The sequence below is a fragment of the Gavia stellata genome, chromosome Z (genome assembly GCF_030936135.1).
Source record: "Gavia stellata isolate bGavSte3 chromosome Z, bGavSte3.hap2, whole genome shotgun sequence".
NCBI classification, from domain to species: domain Eukaryota; kingdom Metazoa; phylum Chordata; class Aves; order Gaviiformes; family Gaviidae; genus Gavia; species Gavia stellata.
In genome coordinates, this window is record NC_082637.1 from 57,654,801 (window position 1) to 57,680,972 (window position 26,172).

Below are 26,172 nucleotides of genomic sequence, written 5' to 3' on the forward strand. Positions count from 1 at the left end.
TCAGACAACTGGTCTCAGGCTGACTTTCTGCTTCAGTTTTTACCTCTTTCCAAGAAAAAGTTGCCTTTCAACAGAGATATCTGCCCCCTCTTCTCCCTGCTTTCTTCATCCTTTGGCACCTTACACCTGCGTAATGCCACCTGGGGTCGGATGCTGTGTCTTTCCTGCTTTCTTCTCTGCACCTTTCAACAAGTTGTGGTTGATGTTACTTGCTGCTGGGGGTTGCAGTAGCCTCAGGCTCAGATAACACAGCTTTCTCCAATTATCTCAAAATTCATTGCCAAACACAACTTTCGTCAAGTTTGCAGACAAGTATTTGGCTTGGTGTGCAGTCACGTGGCCAAGAATTAGCCTCACTTACTTCTCAGTGAGAGCAGATACTTACTAAAGGCTTATTTAACACATCCACCCCATTTTTTCCTCCTATCTCTAGCAGTCTGGAAAAGAATTTATGCCCATCCTTTCTGTAGCAGTCTTTAAATGTATCTGCAGTCTGTTCTCACATTCCCCCCTTCCTCTAGAGGCAATTCCATCAGCTTTCTCAGGATTGCAGGGGCTAAAGAGCAGGATTGAATTCCCTCAACTTCAGGCAGCTTGATCATGCAGCACCCAGGAAACCACCATTCAGCAACACTACCTGACCACGTAAGTGCTCTTAGTCTGCCAAAGGTGCAAAGCAAACTCTTTCCTTTTGCACCTTTGGATGACTGCTTCCAAAACTGCTTGCGCACAGAGTCGGACGGGATCACCTTTACTTTCCACGGGTTTGCCTCTCTCTTCCATGTGTTTTATCAAAGAAAAAATGAAGCATTGGATCCAAACATCTGTATGAATCCTATTCATAGGACATGGATATGAAATGAGTAACCAAGCTTGTCACAGAATCAAAGAAAAAAATTATCTTTGGACTCTTGTTAAAAGCCTGACCACCCATGTAGTCAAAATTTTCTCTGTACTTGCTGCAACCCATATCTGCTGCATTCAGTCCTTTTGCCATGCACCTCAGAGTATGAGGCTGTCTTTCCCAGAATCTCCCTCAGTTGAAGAAAACAATTATTTCACCCCTTGGCCTTCTCCTAAAAAAAATATAAAAAATTCAGTCATCCATTTCAGTCCTTTTGCATGTTAACTTTCCTAGGTGATGCTGTAAGATGTATTAGTGTTCACAGGTACCTTAGTCTTGCTGCAAATAGTGTTGAACTTACTAGAGCTGTTTAGCATTGGCTTTTTTTGGCTTGAACCTGATAATCATCTATTGCCTGGCCAGAACAGGGTGGCAGAGGAGTAATTTGGTCACTGTGGGATGGCTGTAATGAGGCTTGTGGCACCCTTCCCACCCACATGGGAATTCATCCTAGTGTAAGAGGTATTACAAGGACAGCTTTCTTGCCTGGTCCTGCAGCCAGGCTTTGAGGACTGAATGGAAAGGCTGGCACTTCTGCATCATCCTGTGTGGATTCATATACCCTAACCCCTACGGATCTGACAGATATCCTTGGCTCCAAAGGTAGAATCCATCCCCTTCACATTTAGAACCCAGCCCAGCCCAGCATTTATCAGCTAGGTTACAAGAGACATGGACCCCAAATGCAGGACAACTTCCAGGGGAAGGAGGGTAACAAAGGCACGATGCAAAGGCAACAGGAGAATTCAGATTGAGTCATTAATGGTCCTAGATCTTGGCAAGACAGCAAAACTCCAGGCAGCTAGTGCTGCAGAAACCCCTCTGGATGGCCACTGCATTTAGTATCCTCTGTGAAGAGAGACCTCTTACCCGACTGCATGGGCTAGGATCCTGCTCAGTGAAATGCACTGCATTTGCTCACCAGGAAGGACAGGCTCAGCTCTGCTGGGAGCAGCCCCACTGCCCTCAGGGGGGACTAAATCAGTGCTGGCATAAACAAACACCACATCGGAAGTAAAAGGAGGGGAAGGATGAAAATCCCCCCTCTCTGGCACACTCCAGACTTTAACAAGGTGGGACAGTAGGAGCAGGTGAAGGGAAGCACATTTAACCCTCCAGGGAACAGGCCACAGCTATTCTGGCAACTGGGTTCAGCTCCAACAACCCAAAGGTAAAAGCAGTACTTGCCTCTATTGCCAGCCCTTAACAGAACAGCAGTAAAGGTATTTCAGCTTGAAGTAAAGAAGCATCCGGTTACAATCACATTTTGCTCAAGCACCGAGTTGCAGCTGAATCCCAAGTGTCTGAGTTTCAGGGGTTTTTCAGTAGCATGTATTTCACATAACCACCATTTGACAGCTTCCAGACTAGCACCACAGACATGGGCTGAGCACCAGTGCTTTAAAAAAAGTTTTCTGGCAATTCAGATCTAATTTACAGCTCCTGAAGGTAAGAGGCTTTTGCAATAGTATTGGCTTTTAAGTATGCAACACATCCTATTATCTTGAGAGGTCAGGATATGATGCATTATTTCTATTTTACAGACATAGAATTTTAAACTAACTGGCAGTCTGATCTTTACTTTCATTAGCATCACCTAATAATTTCAAAACCATGAGGTACACATTCAAGCCAAGAAATAACTAAAAACCCAATCATGACAACATGTAGCTGATCCTCTTGTTCCCCTTTCTCCTTCAAAATACCCCGTATTAACCTCTTTTCCTGCCAGGTATTAGATGTTACCCTTTCAATTCAAATCCAATTTTGTTGTATTTCATTTCCCTATGCTCCATAGGGACTACTTTATTAGTTGAGAATGTGCAACTGGTAGTTAAGGATTTATTTCTTCCAAAGCATAATCTAGAAGAGACTTGCATTTATTAAGAGCAATTAATTTAATAAAACATGACCGTGTTTCCTGAAAGATTGCTATTACTTAGCGAGATTTAGATCTGAAATCACGGCTTCAGCTGTCTAATCTGCAATGTCAGAAAAAGGACGCTAGCCATTGTCCAAATAAGAAGTCAGACCCTCCGAATCTTTAAGCGAGTTACTAGTATTATTTAGTGAGAAAAACAAGGACACAAAACAAGTCACTTGCCACCACAATCTACAGGGATAGGCTTTTTACTTCCTTCGGGGACACCTGAAGTCTGTACAGCTGAGGAGGTGCTTTAGCAGTTTACATGCTAAAAGCAGACTTAATTCCACATTAAAGGCCACTAATTTTTTTAAACATCAGTCACCTGCATAGCCAGTCACTTCTTATAAAAGACACAGACTACAGTTTGACTGTAACTTGTTCTTAGTTTTGGGGAACAACATTTGACCATTTGTTAAATCTGAAAAGGTATGTGCTTAGAAACATCTGACTAGTGAGTCAGCACTAATTCCTCAGCTCTCAGCATGGCTTGAAAAGTCACAATCGAATTTCACTGCACTGTCAAATGCAAGAATTGTGCAATAATCCACTGTGATAACAAAGCTGAAAAAAGATGACAGCAACTCCCTGGTCAAGCCATTTAGTAAGTAGGTTCAGGCAGTCAGTGCCATGCCAGCCTCCCTCACCTGCCCATATATATTAAATTGTATGCATTTTCTGATCACAAACATTATGTATGAGTAATAGGTATAGTGACTGGCTGTTGCTGGAGGAATACAACAGGGTGTTTCAGCCATACCAATGGCCACATTGTGACAAATACTTCTGTAACATTCTGTAAGTACTTCTGCTGCTGTTCTGTGCAATTCACTCAAAAAACACCAACTGAAGTGTTGCAAATACTTTATTGATAGCATAGCATGCAGAGTCCACCAACCACTGAACAATTCAGAGCCTAGCCATGTATCTCCATGTGTGAAATAAAGATCCAATCTTTTGTTCATTTCAATATAGACTCTTCACTTGCTAGAAGGGAAGAAAAAACAAACATAGTTAGTACTACTAATCGCTCCCATGCAGTACTAAAATATGTAAACCATTAGTGGGATCAAAGGCTACCTTTAAGCATGCCATTTCTTTCTAGCCAGTTTTTATGATTCCCGCTTCTGCTTATTCAACAGAAGTGTATTTCATTGCTTTGAGGTAAAGGCACTTTCTTGGCTTACTCATTAGTAAATGACAGTTTTCTGAACTGACAATTCAAATAAGCCCAGAAAAAGCTATCATTACAGGTATGTCCAGTTATCCATCTCTAAAGAACAATCTTCAAAAACTGCATTGCACTGAATGAAGTTTTAACAACTGCTTTTCTAACTGGAAAACCACATCAAAACCACTGTTGGGAAAGCAGACCGGTCATCTGTGTGCCACTTTTAAATAGACTAAACATTCTAAAGAAATAATCACAGAATTCTATTATTAAGTGGAGTAGCAACGCCACAGTACAGCCTCTATGTCCAAAAACACAAAAAGTTTCAGCTAAACTAGAAAACATCTAAAAGACCCATTTATTTAGTCCACGACCACTGGAGACTATATATTTGAGATGGTAAAACAGCTGTGCAAAATAGCTTTATCTCTAGTAAGCAATACAATTCACCAACTTGCATATTTGATTTTATGTATGTGCAGTTCATTTAATTTTACAGGGTTTTGTTCAACATTAGTCTTGTTTAGGACAATGCAAATGTCACTATTTCCCAGGGAAATAGTTACTAAGTGTGTAGCTGCACCAAGAACAGCTTGAGTTATTAATCAATTTTCTTAAAGTTCTTAACTGTAAGTCTACCTAAAAAACCCTAGGTGAATTCAAGCTAGAGAGCACACCCATCTCTAAGGCGGGGGGAGGAATCCTCTGGTAGAAATGCACAGGCGACCCAAGAAATAATCCTAAGGACAAAGGAAAGCATGCTGCAGCAGGAATACTATAGAGTGGAAGGGAATGAGAAAAAAGCAGCAGTACTAATCCCAATTGATCACCTTCAGCATACTCTCTTCACATAAGAGATACAACAAATGAAGTTGACCTCTAACACTACGCTAGCGATACCACTTAAAACTTGGAACTGCAACTACAAGTAGTTGCCTACAACTTCCGGTTTAGATCATCTGTCACATCTGTGAGATTTCTGTATTGCTTGGAGAATAGGGATCATAGGTTTGCTGCGTCGAGCTGAATAAGGGACATCTGAATACAGTTAACATACAGTTCCAGTTATTCCTCACAGAGCAACCAGCAGCTTTTAGCAGTTTTTCTTCTCAGTGGACATTCAGATAGCCATTTAACAAGTCCTGTTTGGTTGCAAAAGTGATTTTAACTCTTCCTCTACTGATGCTTATGTTTCAAATAGCTTGTCAAGGAGCAGCACTCTTTACGCTTCACGTAACCCTAACCACTGTTCCACTGAACCACAGGGGTCTGCAGCCCACTGTCTCTAAGACTAAATTTCTCCTGAAAACACTGCAGTAAAATGGCAGTCCAACAGCAAGGCAGTGTGTGCACTTTGGCATGGGATGCATAAATTAGATTGAGGGGCTACCTTCTGCAAGCTCTTTTGCAATCCGCTCAAGTTCTTCACGTTTCTTTTTCTCTTCAGCCTCTATTCTTCTCTCTTCTTCAGCAATAGGTTTTAGGTAGTCTGTCATTAACACATTTGCTTTAAAACACTATTTCTAGAACTCGGCACATAGCTCTGCACCTGCTAGCTCATGCAAAAAGGAAAAGAAAACTGTTTCGCGGGCACAACAGCACATTTCATACGAATCTGTGACTTCAACCCAGTCAGAGCCCATCTCTGAGGGCCACCTCGGCAAGGCCTAGGCAGCTCCCGCTGCGGCGGGGAGGGGGGAAATGGCGGCCGGGCCCGCGGCCCGCACCGGCCGCCTCAAGGTGCCCTTGCGGGCCGCGCGAGGGAGGGGGAGAGGCCGCCCGTGGAGCCGCACTCACCGTATCGCTTCTTGCCGTAAATCATCCCCACCAGCAGGGCCGAGTACCGCGTAAACTGCGTGAGGCAGAGAGAAGGATGAGCCGTTCGCTCAGCTCACACGCACAGCCCTGCCCGGCCAGGCCAGGCCCGGCCCGGCCCGCCCAGGCCCCTCGAGGCCATCGACCGCTCCCCCCCCGCCCCGGAGCGTAGCAGAACACCCGCGCGGCGCCGGGGGAGCCGCCTGCCACCCTCACCTTGATGAGCGGCGAGACCTGCACCGGCGGGATCATCCTGGCGGCTGTGGGGTGGCGGCCGGAAGTGACACCTGCAGAGGGGCGGCGGGGCGGAAGGCGGGGAGAGCCCCGCCCAGCGGGGGCGGGGCTACCCGAAACACGGCGCCTGTCAGAGGCGGGGCCAAAGGTGATGGACGGTTCGTAAGGCGTTTTGGCCGTCCAGCGCCGGATTTCAGTGTCTGGTCACGCGTCACCCGGGAGAAAGAAGCCATCGCGTCACAAAATGGACCGTGCGTATTCCTCGGTGACAGAAAATGGAGGAGCCGCCACCGCGGCCTGTCTCTCGGCCGCCGCGGGAAGGAGCGGACTCGGCTTTTCCTCTGAGAAATGCCCCGCAGCCGACGGGAATGACATCGGGAGCCTTTGGCGTTGTCATCTTCGCGTGCCGCAGGGGGAGAGAGGGCTGCGAGGGGCTGTGGAACGCACAGCCCGCCACACGGCCGTCCCCCCAGGGGCGGGGAATGGTAGCCCTCGGGCCCTGCAGACACCCTGCCTTCCACAGCCACTGGTCCCTGAACAGCCGCATTCGCGGCGTTTTACCTGTCAGGACAGCTCAGGAAAGACTATGAAGTATACTTCTCTGTTTGGTTCTTGAACCTTAACAAAATCATGTTGGTATGTGCCAGGCAACTAAGAAATCTGGATTATATTTCATATTCTCTCAGAAAATTAAGGAATCTGACTCTTAGCTGACTGCTCATTATTGTCATCATTGTCAAATTCTTGTGTAAAGTTAAATATACACTGTGAAAGGGTAAGGATATGATTATTAAACTCCCTGGAAGCTAATCGCCTGTGCTATTTTCTGCTCATTAAGCCACAGGTAATTGAAATCTTTTCATTGAAAGAAGTCTGAAATGTTGTTCACTTTAGGGAGCCTGTTGGAATACTCTTGGGATTCCATTCATTTTAGTTATCACGAAGTTTTTTTAATTATTGTTGTATGACCTATATCAGTAAGACCTGAAAGTGCTTTCATGGATGGAATGTATGTAACCTATCACTTTTTTTTTTTTTCTTTTTACATTTCTTTTATTTACTTTCAGTAGCAGGAACTGAGAGACACTTGGAGCATTACAGATGAGAGGTCACTGCTGGGTGGATATCACTTTAGTTCCAAACACCAGTATCAGTTGTTAATGCCATAGTAATTCACCACAAAGCTCAATGCCAAGTCCGTGACAAACCAGTGAAGTTCCTAGAGGCACAGTGATTGCCAATCTAGCCACTTTTGTTCAGTGCATGCCCAGATGAGTGTTTTAAAATCCTTAAATACCCGACAGTGGCGTGATTTTAATTAAATGTTACAAATCTCCCAAACACAAAGCAGCAGTAGTATAACTAGGAGTCTTTATGCTGATCTGCGAAGAGAACACACACTGACTTGGAGACTGGCACTTGCTAGAACTAGCAAGAACTACTAGAACCTAGTCTGGCATTTCTCCAGATGCTAGTATATCCGTTTTAAAAGAAACAATTCAAATTAGATCATACATTAGCCAGAATTGTTTTTCAACTTACTACTACAAAGAAAAAAGTTGCAAACTGTGATGGTCTTGAATTACTGCATCACTTATTTTGAAACACATCTAACTTTCATCAGCCACCCAGCTAGCCTCTTCTGTGTACCACCACCCTCAAACACCTTTTGATGACCCAGGCTAACAAATTCAGTGCTGACTTGGTTTTGTCACTCAATGAATCTGGGTGCTAAATACAATTACTTATAAAAAAGGAAATAATTCCTATATGTTACAAGTTCCAAACTCCTAAGGGTGAAGAAAAAAGAAGCATGTTTTACATCTTTGTAAAAAAATCAATTCTACAGTAGTATGTCAGTAACAGCTGATTCTGCATTTTAGCCAGAGCCTTTACGAATTCGCACTAACTCATTTTTTGAGCTTTTGCTTTGCAGAAATGCTTTACTGAGTTACTGATTGAGCTTGATTTATTCAAAGCAACAAAATGCTCCACTTTTTAATGATTTTGAGCAATTAATTGAATGACATCCCTGTGCTGGATGTTTAAACAGAAAGCACTAAAGCTCCGAGGAAAAAGCACTACTGTTCTTCATTTCTTTTGATAATATACAGATAGAACAGATGTTCTCGTCTTCCCCTACTGATGCAGCAGGCAGCTTGGACTACAAGTCATGATGATACACCATCACACATGCAGAAGAAAAGGAGGAGTAAATGGCACCATGTAATTACCTGCAATAATATGTCAAATTATAAGCATTACAAGAGACCTGTGTGTTTTCTTCACACCACAAAAACATGTATCTTTGTGCCCGATTCAACAGTAGCAAAGAAATAGGTCACAGTTACCTGACACTGTCCTGAGTAATCCCACAGGTTACCAAGCTGAAGGCTGCAAACCAAGTTTCTACAGTGAATGTAAGCTTTGCACGCTACTGTCAAGTACCCTCACACTGAAAAATCAAACAGCAAATCCAAAATTCCTGGTGACTGACTTGACTTCACTGAAAAATCCAATTGCAAGAGCTGCTCTTGGTTTATCAGATGCCAAACAATAGCTTTGACTGTCTCTGCTCCAAACTTACATGGAAGTTTGAGTCGTCGTAAGAAACAGCTTCCTCGTAAGTTGTATGAGAATTATTTGCACTCAGTTGTTTTCAAATAAAATGGGAAAAAGTCATAAACCATTTACAATGTTTATAGTGATTAAACACAAATCCTGTCTCTGCAAAGAACTCCAGCTATGACTGTTGCTCTTTTAAAGCAAATTAAGAGTTCTGTACTCTCATCATTATTCTGAAGGCTCCAAAGTGAAACTGCATCCTTCAGCAGACTTGAACAGAATTTTTCAGCTAGCACTATTTGTTATAGAAGGCAGAGATGACAGTGCTGCAAGTGGCTGTTACCATCTTTTAATGTCTTGAATGGATTAATCTTGAATATGAATCCATTAACAAGGCCAACTGGTCTGAACAAATGAAACAGCTGTCATTATGGAATCACAATTGCGAACTGAGAGACAATGGACTTCTCAAACACCATCCCATGCATGACCACATTTTGGCCTACCTGACCTATTCAGTTTAGAAGGCAGTTGTTCCTGACTGGCAGTACCAGTACCACAGGCAAAAAATTTCAGTGTCATTAGAAGGAAAGTTTTACAGTGATGTTTTACTGCAATTTTACTTCTTCACTTTCAGAAGATTTTATTCAATTAAAACTATTATTCTGGCAAAGGCGGCCAGCAGCTTCCTGGACTTAGGAAAAGTGCCACTGGCAGGTCAAGGGAGGTGAGAGCATATCCAGCATGTTGTGTCCAGCTCTCCCCTCTCCAGTACAGGAGAGATGTGGACATTCTAAGGCGAGTCCACTGAACGGCGATGGAGACAATGCAGGGACTGGAGCATTTCTCATACAAGGAGAGACTGAGAGAGCTGGGACTATGCAGCCTGCAAGAGAAGGATCAGGAGGGGATCTTACCAATGTTTATGAATACCTAATAGGGAGGAGCAAAGACTGAGCCAGACTCTTCTCAGTGGTACCCAGTGACACAATGAGAAGCAATGGGCACAAACTGAAATACAGGAAATTCCTGTACCTTTTTTTTTTTTACTCTGAGGGTGACTGGACACTCAAACAGGTTGACCCGTTGAGGGGCTGTGGTTTCTCCATCTGTGCAGATGCTCAAAGTCTGACTGGACATAGTCCTTAGCAACCAGCCCTAGCCAACCCTATTTTAAACAGGAGGGTTGTACTGGACAGTCTCCAAACGTCCCTTCCAACTTCATCCATTCTGTGATTATTATAATCATTATCAGTGTTTCACTTCAATTTTTCTAGAGACAAAAACCTGTGGTCATTAGTAATTCTGTAAAGAACAGCTAGTTAGTTAGATTTGGGAATGTTCTTTCTACTCGAGAATCACACAGTTCAAATTAATGCCTCATTCTGAAACACAGTTTGTTTCTCCAGAACTTACCAGAATTATCAGAACAATCCTAAACCAACTCTGTTTACACAAAACCTCAAGTCAAGTTTGGCCTCAAGTTTTGGTTCTGATATATTACTAAATTTGGTTTGAATTATGGTATCTTCACTACAAGCAAAAAGACCCCAGTTCTTTCTGCAGAACAAATTACTTACTTGCAAGTGGGGTAAGAAAAAAAAAAAAGGAAAAATGCATTAGTTAGCCAATACAGTTCCTTGTAGTATTTATACATTGCAATTCACTGCTTTTCAAAGCATTCCTGTAAACACTGGAATGAAGCTCCTTGGTCAGGTTTCAGGTCTCTTTTTCTTCAAGTACCAACAGAAGTACAACATTTCTTTACAATGCATTGAAAACTTTTGGGTGTTTCAAACAAAATCACAGCATGGTTAAGGTTGGAAGGCACCATGATGATTCTGAAGGAAAAAAAAAAAATGTCCAACATAATTTTAATTGTAGACATCAGATTTAACTTTCACCTGCAGAGCAGAAATAGAAGGCTAGAAGCTTTTTTTTTTTCACTGATTGAAATTTATTACAAATACATATATTCACTGCTTATTATGTGCCTGCTGAAGATTAGAAACAAAAACATATAAAACCAAAAGTGCTTGTATTAAATACCAGAAAAACCCTGCGATACACAACACAATGCAGAATCCTACTGCAAGTTATTTAACCTCAACCAGGTATAAAACCCCTTGAGTATCTGAACAGACTCTCACAAGAAGTACATAATAGTAACAATTATGTATTTGTACCAAGGTGCTTCAAACCAAAAGCACAAGTGCTTTCAAGACTGATCTCAACTGAAATGAGATACCTGGATTTGTTTTCACTAACAATTACTCCAGGCATACTTTGCCATAGTATTTTTTATTTTTTTGTAAAAGGAACAACAAAATCCCTCAAATCCTTTTAAATATGGCATTAAAGTTATCAGGCACTAAGACAGTTCAAGATACAAACTAATGGCTCTGCCAAAAAGAAACGTAAAGGCTTCCAGGGCAGCCAGAGGCCAGATGACTTTGCCCACTCCTTCTGTACAGCTCTCTGGTTAGGGTTTGACAAGCATAAAGCTTATCCAACTGCACATAAGCATAAAAAAATTCAACATGCCATGGACTGGAACTTCTACAGGGTTAGTTTCTTTTGCTGTCTTGCTGGGACTCAGAATCTGTGGGATCCCTTAGTTAGCTTCTACTTAGGGAAAAACTTAACTCCCTTACCTGATAGGGAACTCTTACATGTGGCAGGGAAGTCTCATACTCTCTGAATGTAACATCATGCCTTCAGAATAACAGAAGTATGTTCCTTTCAATAGGCATGAAAACAGACACAAAAAGCCTGAGAAATCCAAACCTTTCATTTCAGATGAGCAGCTGCTTCAGAACTGAAAAAAGTTTACCTCTTGTCCCACAGCTCTTTGAATCTTTTCCCTGGGAGATATCAAAGCTAGTTCAAACATTGGATACATAGCCACATGAATCCTCATTTGTTAAATAAATCCTTTTTCAAAAGTACACCTGAAGAAGTTGTGTTCAGGTAGCCTGGAAGACTGCATATGGGTCACAACTGCACTTCCCATCTAAACTCATGCTCAGAGCCACTGAAATGCACGTAGATTTCAAAATGATATCACAAGTTTGCGACTATAGAGAAGAGACATTGCAACCATTAAAAAAAAAGAGGGGGGGGCGGGCGGGGGAGACCAGCAACCTGTATGCACAGATGTTCTACCATGACGCACCATCCAGAAATCCGGAGGTCTCCTTGTCTTCCAAGCCTCACTCCCTATCTTACAGCAGCACGACCTGCTTCTGTACCTGCGTTTGGTTGCCATAATGACTGCCAGACAAAAGGGCATTTTGCTGGGCATCTGTTTGTGCACTTCTTAATCAGTCATCACTGCAGTGACACGTCAAGCGGCATTTTTGCCAAAAGGGTAACTTTAAAGGAAGGGGAACATGCTTTTCTTTGTATCCCCTATTTACCCAATTTTTTCAGTTACAGGTTTTGGAGAAAGGGTCTCAAGCATGACCAGCTAAAATTTAAATATGCCCCAGTTATGGCCAACGCAGGCTTTGGTTTAGATCAATGTAATCCACACATGAAGATAATGTGAGTTAGAAGAACTGAAGTTAATGTTATAACTTCACATGCACTGCACAGAAATTTAGGACGGTGTTTCAGTAGGAGACAAACATGCCTCTTCTTCTTCTAACAATACAACCTTCCGTCTGGAGAGAGACATCACAGACTTTATGACAGTTAAAGAAATTCTAACAAAAATGCGCAAGGCGAGAAAAGCAAATGGGATTACAATCTGCATAAGATGGAAAATTGCTGTGCTAAATTCACTTAACAAGCATGTTAGAAAGAAGGCCCCAAGGCTTACACAAGGGTAGAGAGCCAGCTTGGCAAACATGAAGGCATGTTCCTTGCCACCATATCTAGCAAAAGGATGCAAAGTCTCCCTTTCATGCAGTAGGGCTGTAGTCCATATTGCAAACTGAAATATGCTGGCAAAGAAAGTGATAACACAGCTGACCTGAATGGCTTCTATTTCATTGTGAGTCTTCTCTGCAAATTCACTGGTCAGCTGGTAAGCTAGCGGAAGCCCACCAATGAAAGCCAGTGAAAGTATGTTAAGCAGTCCCATTAATCGCGTAGCCTTTGTTACATACAGGAAAAGTGAGTGATGAACAAACCACAGGAGACCAATTGTTACAAATGAGCCAAAGTAGGCAAGGTAGTTTGGCCCATATTCACTTAAAGCTTCAAGAAGGCTGCCATGGAACTTCTCCTCAACCCCTCTGGGATCAGGAACGTTGTCTTCACTGTGGAGAGAAAACTTACTTTACTTTGCATATTACTATTACAAAAACACACCTGGAGCAACACCAAACTATGTTGCTTTACTCTGAGCAAGTAGGGAACAATAGGCATCCACTTTGTAGTTCTCTAATTTATGACTTAAAACCAGCATTTCAAATAACAGCCCTGCAAATAAATTAGATCTGAAAGTAAATCTGAAAGTAAGTTGGCATTCCTTTAGGTTAATGTAATAAAGTTGCCACAGTGACTAAACAGCTTTTCTTGATAAAAGCCTTTTATCTGAAAACATGACTAAGCAAAAAGGAAGCTTTGTTCTTCAAGACTCCCCACCCCAACATAGATTAAATAGACTGATGATCACTACTGCTGAAATGTGGGCATTAGAAGTAACTTTTGTGTTCTGTATCTTTCCAGAAAATCATACTTAAAGTAACCACTGCAGGTTTTAGAAGTCAATGTTTGGTTAATTTTATTTCCTCAAATATTACATATAGACAAAAGTTAGTATTATATTTAAGAACACAAAGTGTTAAGAGGCAACACAAAGCCTTACCATATGTCCAAAATGAGCAGGGTTGCTACAATAGCATAGACTCCATCACTGAATGCTTCTACCCTTTCCTTACTCAGAGGCTCACTGAGGTAAAAAGTGAAGGTTTCTAACCTATGGTGTTCCTCCTCTTCATCTCTCTGACCTGGAAATAAAACCTGATGTTTACTATTGAAGGACAAAATCAGATAGTTTAAAACAAGGTAGCTAAGCACTCTACTGTGACCTCCCTTTCTCTTTCTCCCCACCTGCCAAAATCTTTCTGTAGAAAGAAGGGTGCCGTTCATCCACACAGGTCAATCACTCCACTTTTTTCAGCAGCTGTGTTTTCCCCTGAAGTTCATGTTGCTTTCAGGACAACAAGTGCTTCAGGGACAAAAACACCCTGTCCTTTAAACTGTATGGCAGACCATTTCCACCAAGTGAATAATGACTCAAAGCTGTAATTGAACAAAACATTTGAGCTAAACCAATCAGACGCTGTGCCTCAGGAAGCCCTAATAGCTGTAGGTCCTCCAAGACAGTGTGGAGAACTTATACTGCATGGGAGAAAAAACAACTGGAGCACAGTGGCTGCACTGGGACATCAAATGGCCTGCTTTAAAATAAATCCAGTCTTTGGTCAAAAGGTGCGGTTCTGGAGCTTTTATAGGAAATGTCAAACACATCCCTAGAGACTGGACTCTGAACTGCCCAGCTAGCCAAGCGGCACCACTTCAGGAGTACAGACTGGATGACGAAAAAGCTTACAGCTTCCAGAGGAAGTAAGGGGAGGAACAGAATGAAAAGCAAGTGTAATCACAACTCCATCAACAGAGCAGTAATTTACATCAGCCATCTGACGGGGTGAGATGTACAGAGACATGGCCTAACTGCAAACAGCAGTGCCCCCATCGCAGTAGGCACAGGCAATATTTGTATGTGTTTATTCTCTGGCTCCGAGAGTCTGGCTTCAGCGGTTTCAAACCATTTCTGCCTCCCTGTCTATTATTGCTGCCACGTGCAGGAGTCAAAAGTATGCTCCCATTTGCAGTGTTCACAGACAGACTTGAACTAGGCTGAACAGCAGCAGCAGAAGCACAAAGGTGTTCTTCTGACTCACTTCAGAAGTGCCGATTCCAAAGGCATGATCTGTTCAGTGTTTTTGTGGTCAGTTTCTATTGTTCTCAAAGGGTGACACTCTACCTTCTGGCTGAGTAGGTTGCACGATACCACCTTCTCCTTTATTTTGACACTGGCAACCTCCTTCTCAGTAGAGTTTAAGAGTAGCTCTGGCTGTCTGTGTGGTTGTGCAATTGTTAGTGCTGACACAAGGGGGGCAGAAAGAACATAAGCAAGGAGCATGAGGGAAGGAAGCGTGGATTTAGGCTGACTTAAGCCATGTGTGAAGGCACACCTTTAAACCACAGCAGTTAGATTAATGAGATGCAACACCCTGAACAGTTAATTACCCTAAAAAAGTTTGATTTATAGGTGTTTTGCTGGCCAGTTTGAAAATGCGGGACCATACAGTATTGCTGGGAAGAAAGTGATACAGACATAGAGAGCTTGCTTCCTATATTCTTCAATCCCCATGCTCCCTTTTCAGGAGGTAAAAGGGATAGATTGCCTGGAGCCATCATTCATATACTTGTGTGTGCATGCATGCACGTGCATATTCACAACAAACCGGAGAGATTTTGCACTCAGAAAGGATCTTTGAATGTGTTATGCCTTACACAAATCCAGTCACAAATTAAGGGAAACCAGGGAGCGAGGGAGAAACTGTTTGGAAGCACAGCAATAAAACCCAAAATCACTATGTTCCAAGACTGAAAATAGAAGTAGAACTAAAATTACTTCATTCCAGGCTGTTTGGACAACATGTTCACAGCCTAATAACATATCTGAACATACTTCTATGAATATTGTTACTCACCAACAATCTTGGTTTTACACCACGTAATGAATCGAGTGAGATGCGGAAAAACGATTACGAGCCCAAGAAGTACGTAAGACTACGGAGAGGAAAATGAACACAGTTTAAATTTAGTTAACAAAATACAAATTACCTTCCAAATGTAATATGAAACTATTACTCTCAATCTTCAGGTATAATCACATTGAGAAAAACAAATCTTGACTTTATGACATGGAAAAGGCTCACCTGAAATGCACACACACCTCCTGAATAATGCATGTGCAACCTAATACTGCTTTTTGATAGCTAATTCAGTACCAGTAACGAAGCAAGCTAAAACAAGAAGGGAAATACTTCTGCTAACAAAAATGCAGTAATGACTTCTTTGGAAGTTGGAGAACTATCCTATATGATCCTTATGGGTCCCTTCCAACTTGAGATACTCCATGATTCTACTAATTGTGTCCCAAAGACACCTCAGTGGGTCATAAGTGGTTCACAGCCTTTGCACAGGTCTAAGCACAAGAGCAACTTGGAGACTAATTTCTTTGTTATTAATATTAAAAGAAAATACACTACTGAACAAGGCGAGGGAGAATAGGGAAGTAAGGGTGTAAGAGAAGAACATATTTTCAGTTAAAATTAGGCCTTTTCACATTTGGACTCCTAACTGTCCTCTTCATCAACAACAACCTGATTCCTCCCAAATTTGGGGATTATTTAAACACTGCTAATTCCCATGGAATCTTTCTCAAAATTCAGTTAAATTCGCCTTTTCCTAACAAACAAGACAGAGGAAAGGAAGCTCAGGATATACCCAAAAAACTAGATTTCAGTTCCAAGCGGGGGTTCTGAGGAAGATAAAAAGTAGGAGCAACTCCCAGCCATTTAATAAAAATGGCAGAGGAAAAAGGCTGTGTAAGAGTAGGCCTTAGCCCAAAACATATGCTTTGAGATGCAGGTTGGCTAACAGGTCTGCTTATTCTGTTTGCTCTTACACCCTGAGTTAGTGCAGCAACTATATTCGCTTGTCTTCAGTTTGTGCAGTGTGATGTTTATTTCACATAACCTTCCATATTATCTCACCTACTTACGATGAGCAAGATGCTAAGTTACAGTTTGGAAGACTTGCTTCTACTTAAGAGAAGCATTAAAAAAAAAAATCAGGCAGAGCAAGTAAAGCAAATATTGTAGCAGAATATTCTTTCAAAACTATTCAAACTCATGGATCAAATTATGGATTGGTATCTGTGAACTGAACATCTTCAATGCAAAACAGCAGCCATGATTACAACACCACAGAACTGGCAGCTGAGAAAGTCTGCATATTTAACATGGACATCATTATTTTAACACACAGCCCTAAATACAACTAATATAAACTGCTGCATCAAAGTTTTCAGTTAACTGGGAGAACTTACCAAAGGAATAAAGAAAAAAGAAAAGATGGCTGCTAAAAAGCATAAAATTGGTCCTCTTAGGATAATCTTTAAGATATGATGTTTATAGAAATTCTGATTTTCAGACACCTGTATCTGTTGATTCAGTAAGTGTGGGTGATAGAATCCATACACTACTATCACAGCCTGCAAGGAGAAGAGCATTACTGAAGTTATTACATAGAAGTGTATGCAGCATTTCAAACATAAAACTCTAAAACTATAAATCAACAAATTCCAAAACACTTTCAATTTTATTGTTCACTCCCACATGGAGGTCTAGTCTGAGAAACTGAGATTTCATGATACACTGCATGTCAAGATTTTAGACACCTCTGCAGAGCTTATCATGACCGTGGATCTTATATGAAGAGGAATGAAGACTTCACAAAAAGGAACAGAAAGCGACAAGGCACTGCATCAGGAGAAAACCAGTGCCATTAGACTGAGGCTGAAAGACCATGTCCACTCAGCCATCACTGCACAGCTCAGTAAGAACCTCAGCAGGAAAAACCTGCTATTTCCCCAAAGCATTTTTAAAGAGTGGGAAAGGAATTACTATTCTGTGGACTTTGAGATCAGCTGATTTAGTTGCATAAATCAGCTTCAGAGGACAGTGGCAATGCAAACTTGCATCTCATATACAGATACTGTATCATCACAACAGGCACAACTTTGAAAAAGAATGCTACACAAACAAAAAAAATGTTTAGCAATTTATACCCATAGTTAAGAAACTTTATTTTAGTTCTACCCAAGAAAATCTATTTAGAAGTGAAAATGTAAATGGATAGCTCCAATACCTGTATAAGGCCAATGACAACAGCACAGACACTGAATAGGAAAATGCCAAAAGGTACCTCTGGAAAGGAGGCCATTAAGGAAAACTAGAAAAAAAATGCAACTAGATCAAATATTTAATTAAGAAGCAATGTAGGAATAACAGCAGAGAAATAGAAGCTCAAAAACCTAAATAACAATTTGCATTTCAACATAATTCCACTAAATGTAATTTCTAGCCACAAATATATGCAGGCATCGCAACCAAAAGCATCTGGAGAGATGGCTGTGCTCTCATGTTGATACCACAAAACTTTAACCCTCTCTGACACTATGTCTCCATAACAACTACAGACTGGCTTGTAGCTGAGCATAAAGTTTAAGTGTTTTCAGATGTTCATAGCTGTGAAAATTCTTGATATTAGAATACTTTTTTGAATCTTTTAATTTTTCTACCTCCATGGCTCCCTGTTGTATTAATTTCTGCAGCTTCATTAGGCGACAAAAAAAAAAGTAGGGAGTAGTATTAGGGTAACACTGATAACTTTGCAAAAATTATTTCAGCTTCAAGGCAAAGTAAAAAGTATGTGCTCTTGCTGATAAAGATTGTTTTACTGACCACAGCCTTATTCTTTACACACTAATATATAACACAGATATATCCATGGAGAAACAGGTGCCTGTCACACAAATCTGTTCTACACATACAATAAAAGTCAAGATGCATTTTAAGCAACTGTTTTGTTCTGCTAAGAAGGTGTTCAGGTGCAAATATTCTTGCTAGGTCTAAAGGTCGTCTGACCAGACACTGTGCAGAACATCGAATTTGCAGATTTAAAAAATGAATGATTGGCTGCCACAATCAACCTTGCTGAGTAAGTAAAAAGTGATACCAAAACCTCTGGCTAGATTACAAAAGGAAAATGTTCTGTCATCTAAAGAGGAGTTTGAAACACAGCTTTAGCTCCCTTACAAAATGCAAAATTTTCATCAGGCAACTTTGACATTTTTCAATACAGCTGCTTTTTTAAAAGAAATCATGGGAAACTATGACTTTCCATGATTATAGTTTTTCTTCGAGAATACCCATTTTCTGCCAGGTCTGTAACATGCAGTAATTGAAGGTTATAATACATCCTCATTAATTTTAAAGAAGTAAGGCTTAACTATTACAATGGATTCAGGGTTTATACTATACTAACACTTTGCTGAGTTTCTGAATACTTTGGTAAAGTCTTTCCAAATAAATAAATAAAAACCGCCTGTAATTTAAACATATGTCAAATTTTAGAAAAATACTTACTGTGTATGGCAAGAAAGTTATGATCATCATACAAGCCTAAAAAAGCAAACAGCATACTGAAACACTAGGTAAAATACAAAGCAAGCAATTCCCTCATTAAAGATGTGTCCAGAGAATGCAACACAAACAGATCAAATGCTCATGCTGTGTCACAAAAACCCCCACATTTCTGAAGTTGCTGAGCTTTGACTGTAACAAATGGCTAGTTCTGTACACATCTTCCATGTTTGCTATCCAAACTGTACAGGCTTATTTTAGAGAACGCTACAGTTTTGTTACCAATACCACGGGTTAAAATTTTGGTATGGTTAATAGACTTCTTTATAAAGTAGCAATGCCAAAAGTACCACACCTCCTAAAGAGGTGTTTCCGATTTGTCAAGATCATTAATCTCTCATCACAAATATTTCATATATAAAGCAAAATATATTTCATATATAAGCCAAATTAAAATAAAACACGTCAAGCACAAAGAAATGCATTGCTTTGAAAGCTACATGCCTTAAGCTAGTCCTCTAACTCAATTTCCTGTAGTGTTATCTCATGGACTTGAAACTCAGTATTTTTATTGAGAAAATTAAATTAACTGTGTGGCTGCACACTGTCAGAGAACAGAATTTTGAACAACAGAGTAAAACACAAAGCTCTAGCTGAAAGCAAGAATATTTTCACCATTGCAGCATCCCATTACAACTATTAATAATCAAGATATTACGGGGTGGCTCGTTAAAAATCATACTCAAATGGATGAAGAATTTTTAAGAGATACAAGATAAGCAAGCAAAGCTTAAAACACTGATTCAGAGATTGGGCCCTCAGTGGTAGTTTTTGAAAGGGCATATAATCCTCTGTTTCAAATGAGCTTCAGAATGAATTTCTGAGAACCTTAAACAGAGAAATGACTGAAAACATAACTAATTCAAACCTATGACTAAGATTTTTTACCACAAAAGACATAATATTTCATTTTCTTAAGCCTGGAGGACAGATACAGCTGGACACAGATGAACAGAGTCAAAAACTTTTGCCATAGGTACCTCTTCAGTTCCCTCCGAGGAACTTCAGAATAACCTGTTGCAGAGCTTCTTTTGGCTTACAGTAAAACATGTGCAAATTAAAAGTTAGTTACCAATCAGCCACTTTGGCAAGGAGGAATTCAAGCTCTTTGTATCTTCCCAACTTCGAAATTTGGCAGTTATGCTATTTAAATTAGAAACTTTTGGATATGCAGACACAGACTTAAGAAAAAGTGACCTGTACTTGCTAGTTAAACACCCAGTGTGTCTCACAAGACTTACCAGATTTAGAAGAGCAACGACATCATCTATAAGCTCTATCACCTGAAACAACCTGTCAAGGCAAGGCAAGATATCATGAACAAGCCAGCTCCCAAAATATGTTTTACAACACTGTATACAAATTGTACACTTATGATGTTACAGGGGAACCTGATTTCATTTGCTCCAGGATTTATACAAGTAGTCCAGGTGCTACCAAAACTCATTAGCTCAAACATGGAAGTAATTTGTTAGAACGATTTGAAAAGTGAGATACGAACAGTCAAGTTCAATCATGGAGCAATTATTAAGAACCTCATTTCTATCTGAAGGACAAGTGGCATATGACCTAGCAAACTGGCTTTTTTTTCCCCCTACTCTATTCTTCCTCTACACCTGAAATTATATATTTACTTTGAAGTAAATTTCACCATTATTAAAAGCCAATTCATCTGTGAAGAAGTGATCCAGATGTCAGTTCTGACCCATCGAGTCACATACCAAAAACCTAACAAGGCAGTGAGCTACAAATGGGTATCATTCCTTGGAAAGTAGAAGATATGGGGGTGATTCGGGAGCAGGCGTTGATAACAATTCTCTGCAGGACTTGCCACTTCACTATAGATGAAATACAGCCAAGTCACGGGGCAGGCCATTGGTTTGCTTTCTTCCACAGCAGTTTTGTTCCAGAACAGCTCTATCTTTTGCCACCTGACACACCTGGGACAGGACAGCCAGCAAACTGCTAGTGAGCTGCACAAGGCTTGGGAGCCACAGGACAACTATCATTAGCTGTCAATTAATCACCTATTTACTTAAACACAGGCAAGGCCCATAACTAACTGGAGACTGACAGCCCATGCTCACTGCTCAAGCAAATGCTTCCGAAGCATGAACAAAGGTAGACTTTCACCAGCAGGCACTGTTCACTGCTTACACAAGAACATGAACAAGTCCATTTGGTACTCTGATGCCAAAATAAAAATATAAGCACAAGACTGACTTTTAGCTTGTCACATGAAGCAATGCTGTGTAGGAATCTGAGCCCTGCAGTAGCACTGCACAGATTTTCCAGAGCAGATCGAGATGTTCAGAGTCCATCCAGTGTTTCAGGTTTTTCTTTATCTCACATGGCATTGTGAAGAGCTATTATTCTGATTTTCTCTAAATTTTACTTGGGAGAACAGAGACAAGTTCATCCTGTTAGGGACAGAATATTTTCAGAATTTTAAGGCTTAAAATTATTTCTCCTGAAGATACAGCATGGTTAGTTGTTATTATTATGCATTACTATTATGCAAAACAAAAAGAAGCTTGTCTTCCAAATTGCCCCACACCTTGTTAATGAAATTCCTGATCCACAGAAGTGTCACTTTGAATCTGTAGAACCAATCACCCTCCACAAAACCCTAAAGTATTCAAAGACCATGCCTCAGCATTTACTTACGGAAGCAAAGAAAAGCAATGTGATAAGAGCACTGATGTGAAGTATCAGCTTCAAGTACTGAATTACACCTCTATTAGAATGCAGTCAATCCACTTACTTCAGGAAAGAATATAGTAACATTTGTAAATTTCAAAATTCAAACAAGAACTGTCCTGATTCCAGTATGATGCCTGCATGTCAATTTCTTTTTAACTACCAAGACATGGGCAGGTGGCAGAGTCCACCTCTATAAAAGGCAGCATCTGCAACATTACAATTGGTTTTGTCAGAAGCACTGCTGAGGACTGAGAGAGAGAAAAGTTTTAGGCCAGCTGTACTGTATCAGTTCCTCTATTTGTTTAGCACACAAGCTACAAAGTCATACTTTTTCAGCACAATTAGAAGTTTAATTCTGTCTAGAATATGAAGAAAAATGAAGACTAACTTTAATTTAAAAGATATATAATGCTTGTTTTTCCTCTGTATCACGGTGTCAGTGGTGTAAGAGTACAGTTATTCATTGCTTAGGGTAGCATTTCTTTACAATGTATTGTTTCTATTATCCAAAAGACAATTCCGAAATACATCAGCAAGACAGAAATGTATCCGACACATGGTTAACTCCTGTCCTTTTAAACAATAGTTTAACTTGGAAGTTAAACACTGTGTTCCTACCTTACATGAGCTGCCCATGCCACTGTGACTATTAAGAATGTCATCAAGTAGACTGCAATTTTTGCTAAAAGAAGCTGCTGAACACTTTCACCCAGTTTCTGAAACAGAAAGTGACATCCAGAGACAGAGAAAGGGAAGTTACATGTTATATTGTGAAATTATTAGCAGTATCTGTAAACAAGGAAGGACATGCAGTCACATAACAGATTTTTTTGAAAATGTGTGCCAAGAATGCAGTTCTCTTCCAACAATCTCCTTAGTACCATGCAGAGGAACTGGTTTATTAGACACTTTCAAGTATGCTGAAATGTGTAGTTAGTAGCATATGATGTACCAACACATCTCTTCAATCTGTAAAAGGGCTTCCCAATGCTCTGTTCACCTTGTGATTCATTTATGCACTCTCATCACTATTAGTGTGATAATGCATTTCAGAGGAGGGCTGGCCACAAAATGCCTCTTTTATGTTCTTAGCACTGACTTCTGGAGTACAAGCATCACACAGGTTTCCATGTGGGCATTGTTAACAATAAGGAAGGTAAGGGCTTAACCACAGCAAATTTTGCATGTACCACCACAATGGCTTAAACAGACTAGTGCAGCATATTTGCTGTGTTATGGATCATACCTGAGTTTCCTAAACTAAGTAAGACAAAATATCTGCATCTAGGCCTGTTTTTAAGAGTAGAAAAATAAATTGTGATTAAAAAAAAACCTGTAAACTTTCTCAAATAATTTGTGTTTCTTAACATTCCTGTTTCTTTCAGACTTAGTTTGATTTCTGTAGTCTTCTTTTTCCACCCTTGCTTATTCTGATTACATTTATTATTAATCTGATTTTAAAACCAGGGTTCAGCTTGCACTATGTAAGTGGCTTCTCTAAGTGATGATATATTACCAAAAAAAGCAGATGCTTTCCAAAAGACATTTTGGTCAGATGGGCAATTCGTTCTTCATACAAAAGTAACTGGATAAAATCTGTGGCCTACAATATAGAGCTCACTCAGGCTTTGTATCGCAACTTCTGCAGATTACACAGATGTTCAGTATTTAAGTTTTTCACCCGAAGTTCAACAGCCCTTCCCGCTAGGAGAAATTTCTGTCGGCTTTCATGTTGGTTAGTGGTTTGGGCTTTTTGAAAGTCCGGAACTTGAAATGAAGTGGGGGTGATAAATTAGGATGTCACATGTACTTGCAAGGACAGGGGAAACAACAAAAGACATACGATACCTGATCAGGATGTATTTTTGTGTGAGCCACAGGCAAAATCTGAAATAACAAAACCTTGTTAGTCATGACATTCTTTTCCTTACTGAGAGCTTTATCAAAATCTAAAAAACTTCAGGTGGCCGCAGCTATTCCAGGATCACGCAGCTACTAACAGCCTGCAGTTCTGGAAGGCAGAAACACTTTTTGGCCGCACAGGACAACGCTGTTGCCTTCCCCCCACGACCGCGCACTGCTGGCAGGGGATGCCCCGCCGCGCTCGCCGCCACACGGCTCCCAGGCTGCGCGACCGGCGCCGACATTTCGCGGTAGCGCTGCAGGAGCGGGGCTGGGGGGAGCCGGTGAACAGGGCTGCTCGGAAGCGCCGGGCTGGGAGGCAGCTCGCCAGGCAGACAGATGCACGGACAGGGCACGGGCGCGCTCCGCAGAGCCCGGGACAAGCTGCGGCTGCTCCAGGCCTTCGCCCTCACGCCGCCCAGTTGCGGGCCCCGGGCCTGGCCGCCCTGCCGGGCCCCCGCGCGGCGTCGGCCCACCCCCCGCCCGGGTTCGGCGGCAAGGCCGGATCGCGCAGGCCCCAGGCCGCGGCCGGGCCGGGCCGGGCCGGGCGCTCACCATCACCGTGGCGATGATGGAGAGCAGCGCGTCGCTGTAGGCCAGCAGCCGGTGCGACGTCTGCGTGCTGCTCCCCAGCTCCAGCTCCACCCCCAGCCCCCGGCGGCGCGCCGGCACCAGCTCGGGTTCCGCCGGCCCGTCACCGGCGCCCGGCGCCGCGGCCCGCGGAGCCGACATGGCCCCGCTACGCTCCACCCGCGGCACCAGCGGCGGCGGGGGCGGCCGTTGGGCGGGGCGGCAGCCGTGCTCCCCCTCCGGCGGCCCTCTGCGAGGCGGGAGCCGCCGGCCTTCCCACGGAGGAGTCCTCGCGGGTCTCCCGGGCAGGGAGGCGGGGCGCTTCCAGGGGCGACTCGTGTTGCCGTTGGAAAGAACTAAATACGTGTGAATTACGGGTGATTCTCCTTACATCTGGGAACGGCTGTGTTGGTGTCTTGAAATTTTAAAGGTCATGGCTGATACAGGTGACGTGAGTCGCTGGGCTCTGGGGGAGGAAACAGTGTCATAAATGATGTCTTAAGCACCACCAAAGCTCTTCACAGCTGATGTATACACCAGAGATTACACTTACCAGAGGCTGTAGTGTCTGGAGACTCTCAGCTTCGTTCATAAATCATATTTTAAAATCCCCGTCTGAGTTCCAAAGTAACTTTTTTAACCCCTCGTTTTCGTTTTCTTGCGGTTTGGTGTGGTTTGGTTTTTACCAGCCTAACCAACCCTGTCCCATCATTTCAAACCATCTGGCATTTGTTTTAGGGGCTGCCTTTTGTCCTTTGGAGCTGTGAACTGGAGGCTTTTGGTTTATGTTCAGGTTTTTATTCTGTTGGCATGTTTAGTTCATACCATGATAGTCTATTTGGAATATATAGCGCTTACAGTTTCCAGTCAAGTTGTGCTCTAGCTGAAGTGATTCAAACACTTGCAAAGTGTTTTTATTGCAGAGAAATACTTGCATTTTTAAAGTTTTTTTTCTGTAACTGAAAGGCAATCAGGGTCTTCAAAGGAAACATACCTGAATTTGTGATTGTTTTTTGTCTGGCAGTGTCTTTGTCATCATAAACTTTGTATTTTCAGTTTCTAGAAAGGCTGTTCACTAAATAATAGATTTCATAAGAGAAACCCAGAGAAGCCAAGAATTCAAATTTCATGTGAAGAACTCAAATTGCAAAGAGCAAAAATGCACTCTGATGGGTTGAAAATGTTCTAGGTTTGGACAAATTCCAATCTGAAGATACATTGAGAATGCAGTTTAATTCCTAAACAGTTGGCTCAGCTTACTGATGGGAATTAGATATCCAAGATGTTCTAGACTGAAAAACATCACAGTACTGCGTTCTTGTAGTACAGGACGCTGCCTCCAGTGAACGGTAACTGATTTTCCTCAGTTCCTGTATCAGCTGAAGCTAAGAGTACAGAGTCCAGATCAGAAATACGTAGCTGAGTATGTACTACAAATTTGAATAAATTTGTAATAGACTTTTGGGAAGGAAGAGTTCAGCAGGTATGCTAGAACTGCTGTGGAAATTTCTGAAATTCATAAATAGGAGTTGGAAATCATACAGTATGATCTAGTCAAGAGTTGGAAGAACCTGTGGAAATCACTCAGCTGTGCCCCAGGCTCTGCTCAAGAGAGGTGTTTCTCCGTCAGATGGAAGTCAGCTCTTAAATAATTTGGGGTCTGGAGGGGAGTGGGTGGATGCTGTATGCCTGAACTGGTCAGCCTGAGAAAATGATACGCCTGAAACTTCGAGTGGTCTTCCTGGAAAGAAGAATGGGATAAAAGCTGGGAATCTTGGCTGCACTCTGAAGCAAGAAGAGGCTGGAGGAAAGAGCTGAAAAGCTGGGAGGCATCACCTGGACACAAGCAGCAGCCAAGTAGCTTTTTAACATGCGTATGGGGAGACTCTCATCAGGCACTAGCAATGGGCCTTAGCAAAGAACGAGCTGGGAAATCACCTTGGGACATCTTGGTGGACTGCCAGAAACAGTCCAGAGAAAAGGGCCTGAATACTTTTGCCCATAAGAACAGCATTTGTTCTGCAGAAGTTTCCTGAGGCAGCGTGTGAATGAATGGCATTTTCATTTGGGGCTGACCTGAGTGGTCTGAGCC

General features: G+C 41.8%; 2 protein-coding genes across 3 annotated transcripts; both read right to left on the reverse strand.

Moving 5' to 3' along the window:
* Positions 1–3,675: 3,675 nt before the first annotated feature.
* Positions 3,676–6,120, reverse strand: ATP5ME (ATP synthase membrane subunit e). The gene is made up of 4 exons (XM_059834069.1): positions 6,031–6,120; positions 5,797–5,851; positions 5,390–5,488; positions 3,676–3,815 (listed from the first exon to the last, which is right to left on the reverse strand). Exons 1-4 carry the CDS (start codon positions 6,064–6,066, stop codon positions 3,790–3,792), a joined length of 216 nt encoding a protein of 71 aa, XP_059690052.1. The 5' UTR covers positions 6,067–6,120; the 3' UTR covers positions 3,676–3,789.
* A 5,639-nt stretch (positions 6,121–11,759) lies between these two features.
* On the reverse strand, positions 11,760–24,150 carry TMEM175 (transmembrane protein 175). Of its 2 annotated transcripts, XM_059833707.1 has the most exons (10): positions 24,066–24,150; positions 23,457–23,495; positions 22,227–22,324; positions 20,147–20,198; positions 18,849–18,884; positions 17,569–17,652; positions 16,748–16,912; positions 15,345–15,423; positions 13,430–13,571; positions 11,760–12,878 (listed from the first exon to the last, which is right to left on the reverse strand). In XM_059833707.1, the coding sequence occupies exons 1-10, from the start codon at positions 24,066–24,068 to the stop codon at positions 12,215–12,217; spliced, it is 1,362 nt and encodes a 453-aa protein (XP_059689690.1). In that variant the 5' UTR covers positions 24,069–24,150; the 3' UTR covers positions 11,760–12,214. The 2 variants fall into 2 exon arrangements, with proteins under 2 accessions (XP_059689690.1, XP_059689692.1); XM_059833709.1 differs by lacking the exons at positions 22,227–22,324; positions 24,066–24,150 and having other exon boundaries at positions 23,457–23,482.
* Positions 24,151–26,172: the final 2,022 nt, after the last annotated feature.